Source organism: Buteo buteo, chromosome 1, assembly GCF_964188355.1.
Source record: "Buteo buteo chromosome 1, bButBut1.hap1.1, whole genome shotgun sequence".
In the NCBI taxonomy this organism is placed as follows: domain Eukaryota; kingdom Metazoa; phylum Chordata; class Aves; order Accipitriformes; family Accipitridae; genus Buteo; species Buteo buteo.
In genome coordinates, this window is record NC_134171.1 from 49,761,006 (window position 1) to 49,782,085 (window position 21,080).

General features: G+C 39.8%; 1 protein-coding gene and 1 long non-coding RNA gene across 8 annotated transcripts in view; one reads left to right on the plus strand and one right to left on the minus strand.

Annotated features, from left to right (window-relative positions):
- Positions 1-21,080, plus strand: part of FBXW7 (F-box and WD repeat domain containing 7) — a 195,342-nt gene that overhangs the window by 157,760 nt on the left and 16,502 nt on the right. For 6 of the 7 annotated variants that reach the window (XR_012650680.1, XM_075029865.1, XM_075029856.1 and 3 more), the window contains 4 exons: positions 5,164-5,246; positions 8,275-8,416; positions 15,779-15,913; positions 20,351-20,474. Coding sequence is in view for 6 of the 7 variants with exons in the window: in XM_075029865.1 (XP_074885966.1) it covers positions 5,164-5,246; positions 8,275-8,416; positions 15,779-15,913; positions 20,351-20,474 (484 nt within the window). In the remaining variant the exon portion in view is untranslated. Of the gene's footprint in view, positions 1-2,415; positions 2,665-5,163; positions 5,247-8,274; positions 8,417-15,778; positions 15,914-20,350; positions 20,475-21,080 lie in introns of those variants that run through there. The other variant, XM_075029919.1, reaches the window with a different exon arrangement.
- Positions 20,332-21,080, minus strand: part of LOC142031984 (uncharacterized) — a 242,102-nt gene continuing 241,353 nt past the window's right edge. The window contains exon 11 of the long non-coding RNA XR_012650689.1: positions 20,332-20,448. This is a non-coding gene — a long non-coding RNA (uncharacterized LOC142031984). The remainder of the gene's footprint in view (positions 20,449-21,080) is intronic.

Genomic DNA, 21,080 nt, shown 5'->3' on the forward strand with positions numbered 1-21,080 from the left:
AAACCCCAAACCTTTTGTGCAGAATAAGTACCTGATAAACCAAGTTTTCTACCACTAGCAAATGATTGTTGGGGTTACTACGTGGTCCTGACTGAGGCAAAGAGATTAGCAGTTAAGTCAGTGGGTTTTTACCATGAGAGAATATCTGCCAATCATTATCAAAAGAGAAGGAATCAGCAATAGCAGTACTCCAAAAAAGAGGAAAATAGTAATTTCTAATTATTATTCAACTCATTGACTGCTTACTCCGAAGCACATTTTGTTCAAAAGATAAATCTAGTTATGCTGTCAGGTTACACTTGCCTTTGGGCTGGGGGAGAGGCTGATCCCAGAGGATTTCCTGCCAGTGCCCGCTGCAATGCTGGAGGAAGGAAGAACAGCCATCGTCCCCCCTCTCTGCATCGAGGGCACTCACAGACTGGAGAAGGGGCAGAGATAGCTGTGAATGTTACAGGGCATTATGCATGCATGTGTATGAAGTACTTCTAAATCCCCATAGTGATAATGTTCGAATTCTTTCTTACTCTGATGATTTGGGTATTAATTTGCTTCCTGTGATTATCCTGTGTATATGCAGCCTATGGGGTTTTTTTCCTTTCCCCTTTGCATGTGATGTGCTAGCAAAGGAAGACAGTAATAGTCTCCCAGGATATGTACAGCTCTGTTCATATCTGAGGTATGAAGTCAACTCAAGACCATTTTGTTCTCATAAAATATACAGCACTGCAGTTTAATGGATAATGGCATAAATGCCAAGATTTGATGGGCAGAAACATTTTCACTGGGAGACAGAAAAAGACTATGAGGACTCAGTGTTGGATGGGAGATACGTAAAACCATATAGAAGCAGGACCTTGTGTGCTATGGGGGTAGTGATTTTGCCTTATCTGAGTGTGCTAACACTTGGCACACTGAGCTATTATAAAGTAACAATACATACAAGATTTTTTTTTAAGTACTAATGAGGAAGCTGACGGGTCTTAAAGTAATTCCACTCCTTTAGATAGGTGTTCTCTTTTCTACTTTTTTTTTGTACTGCTTTGGGTGATAAAGATGGTTTCCCCTTGGGTCAAAAGGAACTGACTATGCGTTTACTTCTGTTTGAATGCATCGGTCGGTCTGGAGGGCTGCTGAGCGTCTCCAGTTCCCACTGCACCCAGGGAAAATTATAAGGGAGCGTTGCAGCTTTATATCATGTTCTGGGTATGCTCAGCTCTGCTCTGAACTTGGGCAGGAAACTTGGAGGGAAGGAAAAAAAAAAACCAAGGAAAAATTGCAGAAGCTGGAGTCTCTTATTTGAGTTGTCTCTATAGAAGCTAAAAAAAAAAAGCTGCCTAGCTGCTGTGCTGGTTGCAGGTATCTGTCTGACAGCCCAACCATATGTCAGGAACTTCTGCCCTTGAGTCGAACCGTAAGGGTGAATTGAACAGATTTGTTGATGTGCACAGAGTAGGAAACGACCGAAAAGGAGCGTTCTTTAGCAAGTAATTACCTAGGGCTTTCCTTATACTATAGGTGAGAATCGGTCGTAGGATTTGAAGACCAAGCTAAGATGGCTTGGTCTCGCCTGAGAGCTGTCTTTTTAACAGAGAGGGGAGCGTGTTTGTGCGCGCAGGCTGTTCCAGGTGCTTGGGGAAGACTGCCTGCGTTCTGGGGAAACCCTGGACCTGTTCCTGCGTTTTACAGCTTCACCACTGCTATGCTGTGAATTAGTGTTTTAATGTATATTACATAATTGTTGGATTCGGGTCTTTCAACTCTTAAATCCTCAAACCCCTATTTATGCTATTGTTTAGCCAATAGAGGGTATTTCAGCATCTTTTTGCCTGGCAAAACTGTGGTGTATTTCACATTATTCTAAAATTAACTGCACTTTTGAAGGACTGATTTGCGTCCGTCCACAGAACGCAGTCGCGTACGAGTCCAGCCAGGCTTGCCGAGGGCGACGGTGCAATTATAATTGGTGGCAATGAGCTTGTTTTGCTCCCGCTTGGAAGACCGTGAAGCGTGTGGCACTGGGGGAACAGAGCGAGGGTTGTGGGGCAGGCCCCCGGCCTCTGAGGCCGTTTGAGGGAAGAGGGGAAAAAGGGGGGAAATAACCTCAACCCACGCAGCGCTATTTTGAGGGTTGGTGGGTTTGGGGTGGGTTTTGGGGTTGGTTTGGGGGTTTTGTTGTTGTTGTGTTTTGGGGTTTTTTTTAGCTCTCTTTTCCCGGGGTGGGGGCGGTTTCCCGCCGCCGCGGCCCGCGGGCTCCCCCCCGGCCGCGCACAGCCCGCAGTGCCGCGCCGCCGCTGCGGAGGCGGGCGGGGAGGGAGGGAGGGAGGGGGCGGGCGCCGGGGGGAGGAGAGAGGCGGGGGGCGGGAGGAGGCAGGCAGGCCGGCCGGCGGGCGGGCAGGCAGGCAGGCAGGCAGGCAGGGGGGAGCCGGGTTCTGCGCGGCGCAGGCAGGGCAGGGCCGAGCCGGGCCGGGCCGGGCCGAGCCGCGCCGCTGCCGCCCGCCGTGCCCGAGCATGTCGGCGCGGGAGGCGGTGACCTACCTGCCGGAGAAGGGGCTGTACTGCCAGCGCCTGCCCGGCCGCCGGGCCCGCGGGGCGCCGCAGCCGCGCAAGGGGAAGCGCGCCGACACCATGGGATTCTACGGCACCCTCAAAATGATCTTCTACAAAGTGAGTGGCCGCCCTCGCCGCGGCTACGCGCCCGCGGAGGCAGGCAGGCGGGCGAGGCGAGGCGGGGAGGGGCGGGCGGGGGCCGCGCGTCTTCCGCGCCGCCGCTCCGCCGGCGGAAACGTGCCGGTGGCGGCGCGGGGCTGCCGCTGCTCTGTAGCTGCAGTGTGAGCTGAGCAGTGCTGGGCTGCGCTGCGCTGCGCTGCCGGGGAGAGCTGCCAGCGCTTGGTGGCGGGTGGTGATGCGGAATACAGTTTGCTGCCCCCCCCCCCTTTTTTTTTAGTATACTGCAATCTCAATTATTTCGATAAATAAACGTTGTCTGAAGGAGTTGTGTTTTCCTAGCGACCGCTTAAGTATTTACGGGGACGTTTGCTCGGCGGTTTCTCTTTTTCGGTTACACAGATACCTTGTAGGTGGCTAAATCTTGTCACTAGATCTCTCTGCTGTAGAGAAAGTTTTATCTTCTTCGTATAGCAAACGACATTTTTGGCCGTGTATTTACTTAGCATCTTCTGAGATGCTGAAAGTCTGTCTGTGTGGTGGACCCCATGAGGAAGTTCCCTAAAATACCTGAAAAAAAAACCAAAACAACTAAAAGAAATGGGTGAAACCGTTATTAGGCAACAGAATAGAGAACTGCATAATGTTTTCTTTGCTAACACAAAAGAGTAACTCGCTATAGCTGCTTATTCTACTGCAGGCTTCGTACTTCTTATTTTTAAGGTGTGCTTTCGGAAAATTGCATCTCCCTTTTATGAGAAGCAGAAGAGGAGTATGGTGATGATAACCCCTCAGAAAGGCAAGCTGGAAATAAAAATTTTCCCTGTACAAGAAAAATCCTTTCTGAAAAGTCTATCATCGAATACTGAAATTCATGCTCAAACATCTTATTTACACTTCCAGCAATTTTGATGGCTCACTCGTCTAGCACAGTGATAAAAGATGGTATCCATTATTTTTCGGTGATCCTTACAACTGGTTTTCTTGGGGGAAGCGCCGGGGGCTGCTCCTCCTGGGGCTTGGGGAAATGCCGAGGGTGAGGTTGGTGGTTCGGCAGCACGCGGGGCGGTTCTGGCTGAACGCTTGTCTGGTGAAATGCTGTGGAGTGTCCCATGTGAGGCATGGGCACGGAAACACGGCTACAAGGGAAGCTCTTCTGGTTGCGTTGTAGCTGTTACTGTAAAAACAAGAGTCTAGTTAACCTTAGCTAGCTTTCTTTCCTAATGACTAATGAAGCAAAACACACGATCTTCAGTGACTGTTTTTAGGGAAAGCCATAAAGGTATTTTAAAACTGAAAAAAAAAAAACAAATCACAACAAAAGTATATGGACTATAACCTTTAGAGAATTCTGGTGGGTTTGGGGTGTTTTGTTTGTAGGTAGGTGGACTGATACAGTAAATGGTTAAATAGCTATGTTATAATGTAACATTAAAAAAGATCAAATCGGTTCTGTAAGAAAGATGCTGACTTTTAAACTGTATCTTAAATACGAAATTTTGAAAAAAGGGAGCAAATGGTTGAACTAAAGTCTGAATTGCAATGCAAGTGGTTTATGTATTTTGCAGCTCACAGTTGTAAACAGCAGTAAGCATTCTTCTGCTGGCTGAAGTGTTCTGCTGTATCACATCTTAAAAAAAGAAAACCAACAAAAAACTCAGAAATTGTATTTGGCATACAGATGTCTCATTGAGTCCAAAAACCTGTGGTTAAAGATTACACAAATATGTAGAAAGTAATCTTTATTTGTCTGACTGGATAAATATGGCTTTCACTGGTTTCCATCTCTTTGGTTTCCATCACTATGGCTTCCCCTTTTAGCAGCTGCCCTGCTCATTATTTGGTTTTGATCGTAGCTAATTGTGGGTGACATTCAAGACTGAGGTTTAGTGTTTTTCATCCTTACTTTTCTTGTAAAAATGTCAGTTAATCTGTCCATCAGTTTTACCACAGTTTTATAAATGTTTTCAATGTACAACTTTAAAATAAAAGGGTAAACAACAGAAAAAATATATTTGAATTTTTTTTTTTTAGGTCCTGAAATGAATATAATGGTTTACAGTGCAGACAGGCTACCTAAAATGTAACCATTTCCATGAGAGACTTAGCAGTGAACATGAACACAAAGGATGAAGGACTTTGGTTTAATTCTTCATCTCCCCTCCCAGGAGAAGAGAGAGAACAGTTTAGTAAATAAACCAATACAGATTTCTGAACACTTTTTCACATTTGAAATTTGGAAATTAAAAGAATGTCATTCCAGTAGATTTTGGACCCTAAACCAGCAATAATATATACATGCACCATATAAAACATGGATCAAATACTGTTGAAGCTAGAAACTAAAATGTTGCTTTAAATCATCTTGTGACTGTCAACTTTGTTGAAATTTGATATTAAAGTAAAAGGTAAAAATGGATTAATTTTACAGAAGTACGCATAAGTAAGGCTGGTCATGTAACTAAATCCATGTTGTTACTCTTTTCCCTCACCTTGCAGATGAAGAGAAAGTTGGACCATGGCTCCGAGGTCCGTTCTTTCTCTCTGGGAAAGAAACCCTGCAAAGTCTCAGAATACACAAGGTAATTAAATGCAATAAGAGATCACTGGATCCTGACTCTTGCATATATCCCATCTTTCCAATTGCTAAACCTGATTCATGGGTCCTCTTAATGTTAAAGCACTGTAAAGCAAAGAAGGGGTGGTATCAGCATTTGTATATTGCTTAGCTAATTTAAATTATGTGAACTGAAGATGAGTTCTAATGAGTAGCCAGACTTGCATTTCTTCGGTTGAGGTTTGTGTTTCATTCTAAATATAGCATGCCCATTTACTTAAGAGACTTTTTGAGGGCTGGAGCATTCCTGGGAATAAAATCAATCAGATTTTTAAAAAGGAACATAATGATGAACCCTAAGACTATTAGAAACTGTGATCAAATGTATCGCTTTGCTATGGTAACAGGAATGAGAGAATCGAAATTTATGTAGGCAGAGCAGACCATCTGATCTTAACAGGAACACACACGTGCTTGTTATCCACAATATGAAAGTATTACGGGTTCTGTCTGCTTCCCTACTACTCCTAAGTGGTACCAGATCGCACATATAACTGCTGCTGTTCTGGTCAGGTGCTTTGTGGAGTAAAACACTCGTAAATATCAGAAGCAGTGGTAGAGTAGGGCCCTGGATGCACACCTTACGATTGCAGTTCTTGCTGAATAGTTGCCATAACAATTGTGCTCAGATGTCACGCTGCTTCCCATCCTGTTTGAATTTACACCATTTTACGTTTTTTCCCTGTAATAAGCATCAGCCCTCCTACAAGCATTGTGCTTGCCTCCTAAAACTAACTGGGGATGTTAATTCTTGTGAACATGCTATGGTAGTGTTCAGTCACTGATGGATCTTTCAAAAGTAATTTATATTTTATTTCTCTTCCTTTAAGAGGTTTATCAGGTGATGAGTGAAAAGTTAGGACAGGGTGGGGAAACAGGTTCCAGGTTTGCTTTTCAGATGTGGGAACGCTGCAGTAGAGAAAGAGGTGATCTCTAGTTTCTGAGAAGCCCATGCTGCAGCTTCCACATCCCCCTCAAGTCTCAAGTTGGTAGCTTCTCCAGGTTTCTAAATCAGGCTAATGGAAGAACACTCTTGTTGGCCACCAGTTCTTCAGGTGACACACCGTTCTCTGCACTCCCGTAAGAGTAAACAGTTCAGCAACAAAGAAAGTACGCTTTCTGTCAAGTGTATGTCAAATTCAGAGGAAACTGCTGGACTTCTCCAGCTTCCACAGAAACCTGACTGGCTGTCTCAGGGGAATGAAAACATACAGGAAAAATAGAGCACGAACAAAAATCTTGTGGTTTAATCTCAGGTCAAAGGAAAGAGGCTTTTAGATCCTGTTTTGAATAACTGTTTTTGACTGAGAACCAGTTTACAGCAGAAGAAAAGTGTAACTGTTCTACTGGGGCAAGCTCAAGGCTACATATTGCCCAGATCCAATGTAAGCCAATTTTAAGAGCCTTATTTTGGACCTTAAATGTTAGGCCTTCTGCTGGATCTCCGTAGAGGTGATGAGAATGAGTAAGCTGTAAAAACAGATTTTATTTTAAAAATACTTTCAATTGACATTGCTTGGATTTTGAGTCATTATTGGTGTAAAAGAATCCTTAAATAACATCTGATCATCTCTCTTTTAAACTGATTATATTTTATTTAAATAGTATTTAGGCAAATGATGCAGTTCTTTTGCCTCCTTGTTTTCCATTTTCCCTAGGATCAGACACTCTTTAAAATTGACAGGCCTGGTGAACTTTCTTTGCATATAACAGGTAAAGCCAGTAAACAAATGTCACTAAGAGGATCCTTCATCTATGAAACAGTGTTTTTATATCAGCTTCTGTTTCTCTTGTTATTCGGTAAAATTAACAGTTAAAAATAAGCCTGTTCAAACCAATCTTTACTTTCTTTACCAGTTTGGGTAAATGTTAGGACATGCTACGATTGTCCTTCAGGACAAGGAAGAGTAGAGTGAAATATTTGTAGAGTATGATGAGATAAATATTAAAATGAACTTGCCTTGCATCATTTGAAGCTATTCCTGTAGCTGCTGAAAGTCAGTAAAACCCCGAAGCTCACACCTACTAAAAAGCTGGATTTATCATACACAAAAGCAAAGGATTTTTTGGAGTCCCACGCTGTATTTAAAATTTTCATGCTTGTGCAAACACTACTGGAGTTCCAAATTTCCTGCTAGGGAATACAACTTTGATATTCTGTGAACGAAGTACTTTACATTATGTTAAAAAAAAAAAAAAAAAGAAAACCCAGTCAGCTGTATTTCTTTAGACTCCTACAATAGTAGCTTAATCCCAGCTCTTTTAAAAGCTCCATCCCTTATGAATGAGCTCGTTTTTAACATGTCAGAGTGAAAAAATCAAACTGTAATTCAGAGAGCACCTTTGGCTCCTTTTCCCTCTTCACGTCACACCCCCCCCTTTAAGTCCTGTGTCACTCCATCAACACGCAAACTTGAGAAGACTGTATAGAGTATTTCAAAGCCCAGTTCTAAACCACTAAGCCACTAGAACTGCTTGATACTACTAGCTCTTTGTCAACAAAATATATTAAAAGCTAGAAATAGATACATTTTTTTCCTGTTTGGTGATGAAGCAGCACTAGCACATTTAGCATACAGGTGAGACTCTGAGCTCTGGCTTCCTACATCTCTAGTCAGAAGGCACAAATACAGCCCAGAAGGAAGGGAAATACTCTGGCAGGGAAAGGAATATATGAACCTGCATCTTTATAGACAACCTGCTGGCCAATTAACGGAGTGGTAATATTTCACCCTGGAAAGGTGATCCCCATTTTCCCCCTAGCTGGAGGATTAGTACTGCAGTGGTAGAAACAGGTGGATTTATTAAAGTGAGGGAACTGATCTCTTGAGTGACCAGCGGAACAATTTTGCATGTTACTGTTCTTGCATGAAGTTAAAGAGTTTAAGTAATAGTTGCAAATTCTATACTAGATTTTTTTTTTGCTCTGCAATAGACTTCTAAATTTTCCGTAATGTTTTACATGTGACTATCACTTTTTACTTGTATCATAGTACTACGGGGCTGGTGCCATGCTCTGCCACACCTACTACTTTTGGGGACCTGAGGGCAGCCAATGGCCAGGGGCAGCAACGTCGCCGCATTACATCTGTGCAGCCACCAACGGGCCTTCAGGAATGGCTGAAAATGTTTCAGGTAACCAGTGGTTAGAGAAATAAACATCTGAAGCAGCTTACCTCCATGATTTAAGTAGAAGGTTGCTTCAATAGAGGCAGTCTTTATACATCCCAGAATATGTCTGTCATTGATTTTGTGTACTGTTGCAAACACAAATAGGCATCAACTTTAAGGAATTGTTTTTCCTTGTTTCTGCTAGTTACTGTAGAGATTCACAAAAAATAACTGCTTTCTCTGGTTTCTTAATAAAACAACCCTTCCTGTTTGATGTTTTCACATTTTCTGCAAAGTCTGTCCAACATGTAACGGCTGCCTCCATGGCCTCAAGCTAACTTGAGATGTTTTCGCTTGGAGACTCGTAAGCTTTAGTGCATGGTTTGCTTCAGTGCAGGTATAGCACTAAATTTGTGGGAAGTCTGGAGTCTTCTAAGAATAGAAAGAAAAGTTTAGCAAAAATAGATTAAAAGGAAACTCAATGTGTATTTTTACTGATCTTCGTATACTGAACACTGTCAGCCAGTACCTGTGTATACAATTGAACGGAGAGGGGAAAGAGGTTTTTTCTTTCTAGCAGCCTTCAGCAATGCCTAAAACTTGTATCTGACAAAAGAAAAGGTGTGAAGGACAGTGCTGTGGACCACTTGCACACGTCAAAACTGAAACCTACGTGGACACCAATCTGGTAGCACCTAAGCCAATTTTGTGTGCATTAATACAAACACAGTTCGGGGCAGGCCTCTGCTCCTATTCCATAACCTGTACCGCTGAGATCTCTTTACAATTTTGCTCTATATTTTTAAGAAGCAGGAATGAGTACTAGTCATTGATCTGAAAAATGGAAATATTATGTCTTCCTATCTTGATTAATAAACTGTTACTTCTAAAAACATTTTCAAAAGGAGTAACTAACTAATACAGTCATTGTTTCAATTACTGTAACAGGCAAAGAGAGAAGAGCAACATTGTAGATACAGTAGCGAGCGTACAATTTTGCAGGCAGAAGCCTGCTTTTGGCTTGATTCATGCTGCCACATAATACCATTGATCTCAATCACTGTCAGTTCTGAACATTAAAATAATAATGTAGAACTCCTTCTCTCTTTATTTTTACACATTTATAATCTGCTTAAAACAGTGGAAGTTTGGAATTAAGATATTCTTGTACACATCATTCAGTTTCTTAAAACTATTCACATTTAATTATTATGGTGTATCTTTTTTGAGACTGTTCATAGAAATATGTCTTTTTAACCCCTAAGAATCATATCTGAATGGCACTTCGTATATATGATAATGGAATACTGCATTGTATTTTAACATTTTGTAATGTTAAAGCCTTTGTACTAACAAAAGCTATTTTGTTATCTACAATGTACAATGTGTATTTTCTCACATAAGATTGCTAGTTATCAATAGTTATATATTTAGAAAAAAAGATTATGAAAGGCTGAAATGTTTGAGATAGTAGTGCAAACAAGCTTGACAGTGAAACCAATGCTATCGGCTGTTTGGTCAGGATAAGGAAAAGAAGTCTGTAAGCCCATGGAAATTTTGCCTGTAGTTAAGTTGTTATTATTTTAGGGTCCCAAATTTGGGGTTAGTAATGTAGAAACCATGCTTTAATACATATATAAGTTGATACTCCAGAATACTTAGTTGCAGTACTAAATGCCTAAATGCTGATCTATACTCTTGAGAGAGAGAGGCAGGCCTCTCTCTCATAACTGGAGGTCATCGAGTAGCAGTTATTGATCACTTCTGTCACTGGTAGTTTTTATTGCATTCACAAACGGGAGTCCCTTATTTTAGAACCAAAAGCTTTCAAAGTCACATAGCTGTATCTCAATGTTACATCTCCTTGGCTAATGCTGAGCCACCTCATTTTCTGTGTGCTTATTTTCCACGTGAGTTTTATGAATGGGGCAAGTCTTAGTCAAATGATAAAAGCATATTCTTAAAGTAAGGGGAGCTAGCTCTGCCCAAAGGGCGGAATTAAATGCCATATGTAGCATCATTCTTGCAATACAGAGTTTCTCCTGTACAAAAATGGAAATGGGAGAGCTTTCTTCCTTATGTACTGTATGCCTGCTAAGCCTGCTTAATAACACTATCTTATTTTATGCGAAAATATATTTCCAGTTAATTTTAAAGCTAAATTTCTAGGGGCACGTTAGCTGGACATGTGTACTGTTTCAAGGTAGAACTGTCCTTTGGCATAAAAGCTGGCAGTAACAAGTGATACTCAGTTATTTTGAGGTCTCTCACTCCTATGTTATCTTTTCAAATTGAAAAGCAAGACCACTCTTCAAATACTAAGAAAACTCAAGACAGCCTTTAAGGGTTTTTTTAAATTTATTTTTTATATGTTATTGTTGCTCTTATGTTTTATAGTTGAGCTAAGCCTTTTATTTTGGAAGTGACAAAAAAACTAATGCAGAAAGGAGAAATAGTTGGAAGAGTAGTTGCACTTTCCCTTTAAAAATGAAGATATATATTGATTTCAATGAAATGTTAAGTCTGGAAAGAAAAAATAGAAAAGCATTTTAATAGGTTCAAACTATTTTATTTCTTAAAGGCCGATTTATTTTTTCTGTTTTGCAGTGGCTCTTGGCTTCAGGTCTTTTTAATATCTACTATAAGATCTTTAAAACTCAATGCCCAAGTGTATCTTTACAATATTTTTTCTTCTACGAGAAATTTTATTTTATTTGAAGCAGGATATATTTTTTAAGTCACCAAATTGCTTGCCATAAGGAAAAAAAAAATCAGCTGCATGCTAAGTTCAGTCAGAGATGGTACTGCTTTAAAAATTATTAAGTTCTCTCTCTTCCCCCCCCATTCCTCCTACTTCACATACTTGCAGTGTTGGGTTTCATTTAAGTAATGTGATAAAAAATTTGCATTCTCTTGGAATATTGATGTTGAAAAGTTGTTCCATACACAGTAAGTATAGGCAATCACTTTGAGTAACTAGTGAATGCTATTATTTTACCTAAAATTGGAAGTATTTTTTTCTCAGCAGTCTAGATGGTGTCCAAAATGCTTTTGCCATTTCTGTCTGGCAAGAGTACTGTTCCTTACTTTTACATAAATAGTTGGCTAAGTCGCCTAAATTCAAATTCCGTACCATTCTCCATTTCTTATTCTTCCAGAGACGCTCATGAATGCATAAATGTGCAACTGAGTAGTCCACCTCTTATGTGAAGCAGGTGGTAAAGATTGTATCATAACCAGCCTTGCAGCATTTTCTGCTCTGCGTCTTGTGGTAGGACTAGGTCAAGGGTTTGGTGTTTCTGCACAACCCCTGTGCACAAGTGGGAGAGATCCATGCTACAGCTGCATACCCTTTCCGGCTCTATCACCATTATCAGTGTATTTCAGAGGATTAGTGCAGACTTAAAGCAGATCTGATCATCCCTGCTTATTTCCCATTGGCTTGGGTCTCAGGGCAGTTTTGGTACATACAAACTAGACTCCTTTCAGAAGACACTCTACCTTGTCCAACCCATAACAGAGATATAAGGGTCTGAAGCAGTCGTTGCTCCTCTAGACAGGTTCACGTCATGTGTGGTACAGACGTTCAGCCCAGGGGACCAGACTAAGTCTTAGAGACAGGTTAACATGGACGCTTCAGCACCAGCTGCTCCCAAACCCCTCCTGTTGTGACAAACTACTTGCTGATGTAGACAGTGTTTCTTTCAGTGGATTTTGATTATGTGCTATTTTTATCCAGACTGAGATACCTTTGAGGTGGAGGGTGGCAGAGTTCTTGGAAACTGATCCAAGAGTTGGACAGAAGCTGGCTCCAGAAGAGCCCTTCCTGCAGGTCTGTATAATGACAGACCTCCATTAACAGAACTCAGTAACGGGGAACAGCACCCTGAAACTAAACCCTTTAAAACAGGTGTCCTAAATATACCTCTAATAGAAAAAGGATGCAATTGCTACAAACTGTAATTGCACAAATTGGAGCTAGCAGATGAGAGCTGTGCAACAGAAAAGCATAGATCATGGAAGAGTAGAGGTCCGGCAACAGAAGATGATAAAAGGATAGCTGGCAGGTCGGACAGGAGAGATGAGGTGGAAGTTCTAGAAGTTGTAGAAGCAGCAAAGATGTCGTTTACATGATCATAACGCTGTTTTGCATGCCTAAAAACAAAAGGAAGGACATTTAAATGTAATAGCAATGGGGAAGAAGGGATAGTTTTCAGGTAGGTAGTGCCATGGTTGCAGCAACTGCATTACTGAATGAGGAAATGGTATGAACAAGCCGAAAGGCCTTGGCTGACAAATCAACTCCTCCCTGAGGAAATTTGAGGGAAGAGCGGGGATGTTTGTTTAGGAATCTCATATAATTCAAAGAGCAGTATCGGTAGTCCCTGGTGGCTTTCCAAGGGATATGTGGATGAATCCTGGAGCTACCTTTTCTTGGGGAATCCCTGCCCATAATTAAAGTTTTATTAAGTTTTGAAGACAAGGAAAACCAATTAAACAAACACATATTAAAGATAAAGTATATTCTTTACAAGGATCTTCAGTTTGAAAGGGAATCACTTGGTAGAAATCCCAGGTATCTGGACACTACATCGTGTGTCTCGGAAGTCTCTGGTCATCTACAATGTTTAAAAGTTTGCAAACTGTTTGGCACACATTTACTTTTTTTTTTCCCCCTCTTCTGTGACATTTGTTCACTGTTGTTTTTCATCAAAGCCACAAACTTATTTCTTACTCTCTGCTCAATGTGCTATGTGCAATTTTTTTTGCAAATGGATCAAGCTATGGGGCCCAGAAACAGTAATTTACTAGTCTTGCCTTTGTTAATGCAAACAGTTGTTCATCTGGCAAGGCTTCATCCCAATTTTCCATGCCAAACATTTCCCTCAGAGACCCCTTAATGACTGTAGCTGGAGGTTTGTTTGCTTAAGTGAAAGACTAAGGGACAATGTCCTCGAGAAAACATTTTGTAGCAGCTGATTGCTTAAAAAGAGCCTTAGGAAGCTGCCTGTAGCCATCCCCTAATGATGAATGGACAAATGAAAGAGGGTACTGCTTTTATTCATTAGCATCTTTTTCCCATTCTTAAATCTTTTCCCTTTTCTGTTCAGGTCTGTATTATATTTTTTAAACAGAATTGTCTAAGTGAACAGAGTTACAGATTAAGGTAGTGTACAGTGAAAACATTAATCAATAACATGTTCATAACTGCTAGCAACGTTTGCCACAGCAAAAAAATATGCTCTTCAGGTTGAGTTGTTCTAATTTAATAAATGTAGCTGCTTATAAATTGAGAGCAGGCTGACCTTGGAAATTTATATTATAAGGAAGTCACACAGGTATTACTTTCCCTTTTTTAAATTCTCCTAAATTCAAACATGGCTGACAGATGAGATTAAAGATTGCAAATGTTTGTACCTAACACCAGCTAAGCTCTGGGTTGAGGAAACAAACAGCAGTTGGAAAGTTGGTGAGATAAACAGTTCTTCAGTGCATGATTATGGAGAACTGCTCTGTGTGATGCAAATGTTTCTATTGAAAGAAATTTATAATAAAAGCTGTTTGTAACAGCACTGCTGCAATTTATGCTGAGACATTCTTGTTTCTTTTTAATATTCTGAGGTCTTGGATATGGGACACAGAAACCCTCATCTCATATAGTGACAATCTACATACACACAGGGATGGGGAATGTTTTCTTGCCAGCTTAGACCATCTTACCAGTTGCCAACAGCGTGTAGAAAGGCTCAGGTCGCAGGAACTTCCTTCCCCTCATCTGTTAGGGTAGGCTGTCTGGGATCTGCCACACATTTGCCGTAGAGTGAGAGCGTGTAACCGGGGTGAACAAGCTGCTACACACACTGCCTGCCTTCTCACAACTGTCCCAGCAGGTGCTCGCTCTGTGCTTAAGGCAGCTCGAAGCTGCTTTCACTGCCCTGATGGAATGGGGTCACCGGAAAGTCGGGTGGGTCATCATGTGGGTAAATGATACTTTTCTTGACATTCTGAGTATTTTGACATTTTAATTAGGGAGAAATGATGCAACATGATGATCTTTCTAAATTGAGTAAAGTGGGGTATTTATCTGCTTTGCGTTCGCTTTCAGAAATTCCACCTTCTCCTTCACTTGCCTCATTGTTCTGCAGAAACTTCACAATATACAAACATTGTAGTATTGTGGAGACCGGAATTAATTGTCAGAATCAAATCCAGAGAACAGAAATTGAGAGCACGAGTAATAAAGGTCTTGAGATACATGGCAGATTAATACAGAAATTTTAATTGCAAGGTATCTTGCCTTTTTTTTTTTTTTTTTGTTAGCCTCTTACCATAACAGTAATATAATTTGTATGTGCTAATTTACTTGTAAATGTCACTCTAGAAGACATTCAAGAATATGAATGTGAGTCTGCTCTCAAAAACTGTGATGTCTCATTTTCTCTCCTCTCTAAGGTTTTATTCATGCTCTAATTCTGTTGCTAAATCAGTTAGTGATGGCTCTTGTTTTTTCCTGTAGAAATTATTTTTTTGTTTAAATTGTTTTCACATAACAAATCAAAACCCTTTGATGAGCACAGATGAGTTTAAGACATGCTTTTCAGATGTGCAGTGTATTCAGTTATTAATTTTTTTCTACAAACGACACTGCTAATCTGCTATGCTCTCAGATGAGTGCCTTATTAAAATCTTCAAATTTTATGATGCCCATTAGTAAAAATGTGAAGTAAGAAAATTACCAGTCAAAATTCCCTGTTTATTCAAGTGTAAATTGATACTTACAAAATATACATTGGTTTATAGCCAGGATTCTGAAATTACAGCATTGTCATTTAGGGACATACCGTAGTAATAAGCAGGCAGTAAGCTAATGTACTTTTAGAAAAAGTTTCTTTCTTTCCTTTCCTCTCATTTCATTTAAAGTTTTTGTTTTTGTACCAGATGAAACATAAAGGTTAAATGTTAACATCTCACTTCAATACACAATAGAGAAAGATGAAGAGGGAGCGTGTTCTGTTGCAACCCCTTGGTTGTCAGTAATGTGTGTGTGTAGATTTCATGAACTCCAAAAGAAGCTTAATTAATTTAATTATTATTATTAAATATTATTATCTCTTTAATTGCTAATCTGTATGTGTGTGTCTAACAAATCCTTTCTTAGCTTATGAATCAATGTAGTAATTTTCAATATTTTGTGTTGATTAACTTCTAATTTTTGTGTAATTAACATGAGCATTTATCTTGCTGGCTTTTTATATGCTCTTTATATGCTTGTATATAGCTCAACAAGGAAACTTAACCTGCCTTATGGCAAAGCAATGGCACCTGCTAAGATAAACCAAACTAGAGTATTGAACTAAGCTTACTGTTTCTTTCTTTTTCTTGCAGAGCTGGAGTGGACCAGAGAAATTACTTGCTTTAGATGAACTGATTGATAGTTGTGAACCAACACAAGTAAAACACATGATGCAAGTGATAGAGCCCCAGTTTCAAAGAGACTTCATTTCCTTGCTCCCAAAAGAGGTGAGAAATACAGGTTAATACTGGACTATGCAATGCATGAGCCACTTTTTAAAAACTTCCATGCTAATTATGGCATTCAGTTTTGCCAATACAGTGATGTAAACTGATGTTAGAGGTCCACAATATGGTACACTGCCATAACATGGCAACTGATTAAACATACTTCTATTCCTTTAGATACCTGGAAATATGAGTGACTCCTTTAAACACAATCCCAGTGTCTTTAAAAATATCTCTGTATCTTAATTGGGCTGATTGTGCTTTTTTTTTTGAGAACTAATTCTGTTAAGGCATGCACACACAAAAATTTCCTCTGGATGCAAGGCCTTTCTGTACATTATTCTGTAAGTATAAGCATTATTTTTTAATGCTTTATATGTTGGGAGTTTTGTGAATATTATCTTTGAATTTATTTTAAACAAACTGAGCCCTAAAATCTCTACCAAAAAACCCAAAAGTAAACCCAGAAAAGCACTTCTCACTAAGGATGAAGCCAAACCCTAATTAAGCAGATATCTTACAGTAAATCCTTTACTGCAAATCAGATTATGTTGTGTCAGGTTAAAGAGAAACTAAGATTTAGATTTCAGCGTGTGTAACTAAACGCTGTCCACAGAAGAGTAATTCTTGATGTCCTCACAGCTAGAACATGAGGGTGGACATGAAAGATTATAAACCCAGTTTGCTACAATTATTAAATGAATGTATTTTAGTTAATTTAGAAATGGTACCTCTGACCTTGATTGATTTTAGGGAATCAGAAGTAGTTTTGTTATTTGGATTGGGGAGGAAGTCTGTTTTCTTTTGGCAGATCTACTGCATGTTGGGTTTTCCATGTAAAAATGTTCATGAGGGCTGAAGTCTTTGTAAGTCTTCAGATACTAACACATTCCAAAGCAAGTTCTTAAGAGGTATTCTGGTGTGAGTATGTGGTTGCTGTGTTTGACATGGTCTTACTACTTGAAGACTGTTCTGTATCTCTGTTTCTTGACATTTTTTCTGGTGTATATCCTATTTTTGAATACTTAGATGTACAAGACCCTTCTTTCCTTTTATATACTGTTATATCTTCACGAGTTAGGAAGTGTCACAGCCTTCTCTTGCTGGTTAGCATTTGTAAGGGGTTGGAAGCAATTTATGCAACAAGTATTAACTTAGTACACAAGTCATGAGATTAGTATTTACAGAAGCACTTCCTGTGGCAGCCGCCTTCATAAATGGAAAGGACACTGGGGGAGGAGAAGATTTTAGTAAGACCTCTACATGGTTGCCATGTTTCTAGAGAAGCTGCCCAAAGCAGCCTTACTTCAGAGGCGGAGGAAGGCAGCAAGACTTTATATTTTGAGAAGACAGAAGATACTTTGCCACTTCTGCATCTATTAAGTCTGGAGATCTAATACAGAATTGATAACAGTAACTCACAGCTTGGTTGTCTTTGCATGATTTAGTGGCAAAACTAATTCAAGTACAACCAGTGATCTACTTATGCTGCAACTAATGATCATGTTATTATTTCAGTTTTAGTGACTTCTTCATAGAAAAGATATGCTATTTAGTTGTAAAACTTTCTTTTTCACTTATGTTTCTTGACTCCATTGTAAGCTACTTGTGTTTAATTTGTTTATTTTTAGTGTTTTTTCTTGCGTCTTGAAACCAGAATACTGTCAAGTGCTTAGCTTTATGAAAGGCTGACTTCACCAGTGAAGGTGACTTAAATAATTTTCACTTCCTAACCCCCAGTCACTGTCACCAAAATGAACTGAGTTAAACGCAAAAACCTGATCAAGCTAACTCCACCATCTCCTCTCTGTTTTGAAGATCATTCTACACCCAGATCTCCTAAGTGATGCTGTCCCCAGCTACTTACGTTGGCTGCGGTAGGGGGTGATGAACTGAGCTGTGGGGGCAAGAGCAAGTTGTTAGGGTCATTAATTCTGTAAACAGGCTTCCCTGTCAAAGCCAGCATCCTGTGAAAACATGCTCTCGTGAGTTGTCGCTCCGCATTAACATCTGTAGTTATCTGCGGTGCTGTTGGATACAATGCAGTGATTTTATGACCTAACCAGAACAAGAAGATGATTTGGACAGGAGGGCTTTTCTTCAAAAACGTTTTCAGCAATGCAAAGACAGTAACTTAATAGCTGAATGACCAAGAAAATATTTGCTTTCCTCCCGAAGAAAGATGCAGTCGAACAATTAATCTGAAATGAATACTCCTGTTTTCTTGCTGAGACTTTAGAAATAATTATTGAAATTACTTGTTTGTGAAAAACAGGTCTAGAAACAAATAGATAAGGAGTTTTGCTGAAATCAGCCACAGAAATTTTGTTGGTGCTGTGTGTGTGAGTGAAGAAAAAGGTGAGAGACAGCTTATTATTTGGTATTATTAACACTACTGCAGAGAGTAGTCCTAAATACAGTTGAGTCAAAGGTCAGAACTTTGCTCCCTGAAGTTTTCTTCTAACTCGATCCATGAGCTGAGACAAAGGGATGTCATCTTTTATGCGCTGGTAATCTTAAAGTCAACTGTGGGCTCTGTTGACCCTCAATGACTATTTAGATAAATATAGTCTAAAATAAATATCATCCATATGTAACCTGTTTTAGAATCAGTTGGCTCACAGGTTTTAATTAACAGCATCTTAGCAACCATCCGTATCTGTATAGGTAGGACAAGTGATATTTAAACAAACTCTACTGTCAGTTAAGGAACATCCAGCCAAAATGGTAAGGATCTCTTTCATGTTTGAGTCTTGCCGCATGCAGGACTATCTGATATGTGTTAGGAAACAGCACTTCTTAAGTAATTCTACATACCAGGAATTAAGACAGAAAGTCTAAAAGGACAGGTGCAGTTGTTGCTCTTGTAATAGAGAGGAGCCTTACACCAGGTCCTAAATGCTGACTCCCTGAGTAGGGACAGAAGGAAGATTCCTCGGCGTTATGGCCTGGGGTGCATACGGGATCTAATGCATAACTTAAGACAGGTCCCTGAAATGTGGAGTCCCTACATGCTCAACATGAGCTGCAGGTGATGACATGCAAACAAGGTGTGTGCAGTCAAAATGCAAACAGTTCTGGTGTACTAATTTTTTATTTCCTGCCTAGTCACTGGCTGGTCTAGGTTACTGAAAGTAAATGTTTCTCACATAATAAGGTCAAAAATCTGCTGAGGTCAGCAGCCTATGGTTATGACTTCTTTACTGAATTTCAGTCTGTGCTGCTTTGAAGGGCAAATTCTATTTATATACATTATAACTTCAGCTAAAAATTAAATAAAAAATCCTAAACACAAAAGGGTATGTCAAGCAGAAGTAAAAGTGGACGATCTGATTTTGAGTTCCCTGACAACTTCTGCATCCTGTTAGTTACTGACAAAGACCCCACTCTTTCAGCATATACGTAGTTCTCTGCATCGCTTTTTATCAGTATGTTCTGTCTGCAGTTTTTAGCCATGGAAGGGACTTTCCTGCATCTTACACTTTTATTTTCCATGACTGGGGAGATGCATTGTTGCTGTCAAGTAGAAAAGCTCTACTTGGTCATCATACCCTTAACGGTAGCTGTCCCTGTATTTCGGATTGCGTTTTAGATGCCTCTGTCCCTGTTTAAGACTTCAGTACCTCTGAAGATGTTTGTGGAGATTTTGGGGGTTTTATCATGGTTGTTACATGGCTCAGCTTAGTCAATTGAGGTCTGAGTGCTCCCAATAACCTTTAATTTTGTCACATGGAAAAGTTCATCTTGTTTATCTTCTGGTGCTCATTGGGATTTCCCATATGTTTTTGGTAACGTACTGCGTACAGTATCACAGTTACATATTCAGTCCTTCTGCATCCCAGTCTGTAAAACTCCCAGTACCACCACTTTAGGAGCGTGTTTACATTCTAATCAGAAAATGAGCGATACGTATGCTGCATTCCCTACAGCTGCAGAGTGCTTTTGAACTCAAGTGCATGTAGCATTTCTGTATTTAGGCTTACTGACTGATGTTATTTATCACAACATACTTTCCTATTTGCTCACATGGCAAGTAGTGTACTTTCTAGTTAAACTCTCAAAGTAAGTTTCGGTATACTTGTTAGCTAAAATAACAGAGACATAATTATTTTAGTAATAGTTCTGTTAATGGTTCATAGTAATGTGGATTACATTTTTTAAAAAGAAAATAGTGAATTCAGCTGATATCTACTTTCTTGCAAATACAAGAATCATTTCTGCTGTGATCTGTATGGATTTAGTTACTTCAGATAATTGCTATACTTTAATGTGCCCACTGGAATAAACTGTAGCTCTGTTAAGTTTCTGAGATTGTTTAATAATTTACTGTTTCAATTTTCTGTATTTCAGCCCCTGATGTGTGATAATACATCGAGTTACTTCACTTTTCCTTTCAAAAGCAATGCAGAAGATAGACTTTATTTTTCTTTTTTACAGCTGGCACTGTATGTGCTGTCATTCCTGGAACCCAGGGACCTTCTGCAGGCAGCCCAGACATGTCGTTACTGGAGAATTCTGGCTGAAGATAATCTTCTCTGGAGAGAGAAATGCAAAGAGGAGGGTAAGGCTGAGCAAAAAGATGGATGTAATGGTCAAAGTGTTGCTGTCGTAAAAAGTGCAGTTCATTTACATAATAAGCTTAAAGTTTTACCATAGCAATTCGTGTGACTTAAATTTACTACTAGTGATGCTTTGAGTTATGTGGTATGTATCTCTGTTGAAAGTAGGCAGCAGAAATAATCCATGGAGTACTAGAAATGAAACTAGAGTTAAGTTTGAACATCCCATTTATAAAGTATACTAGGTGTATGTGTTTAAAATACAATCAGTTTTGCTTTTTAAAGATTATTTTTATTTAGAATACAACCAAAGCAAATAAGAGCTGAGATATAAAAATGGTAGGAGTATAGTCTTGCAGTTTGTAAATAACATGGAGGAAAAACTGTTTCAGTGGTTGGGCAGAAAGGATGCTGTAATTTCATGTCATTTGTAGGAATATTTAACAGAGAAATGGCACGTGGTAGGGGGAGAAGGTGCTAACTTGATTGCTTAGAGAGGGACACACAATCTGTAAGCCACATGGATGTTGCCTGCTCGTGTCAAATCCAGAAGATACAGTGGTTCAGCAGTAGTATGAATGGGCAAAAAAAAGGCTCCCAGGAAAGTA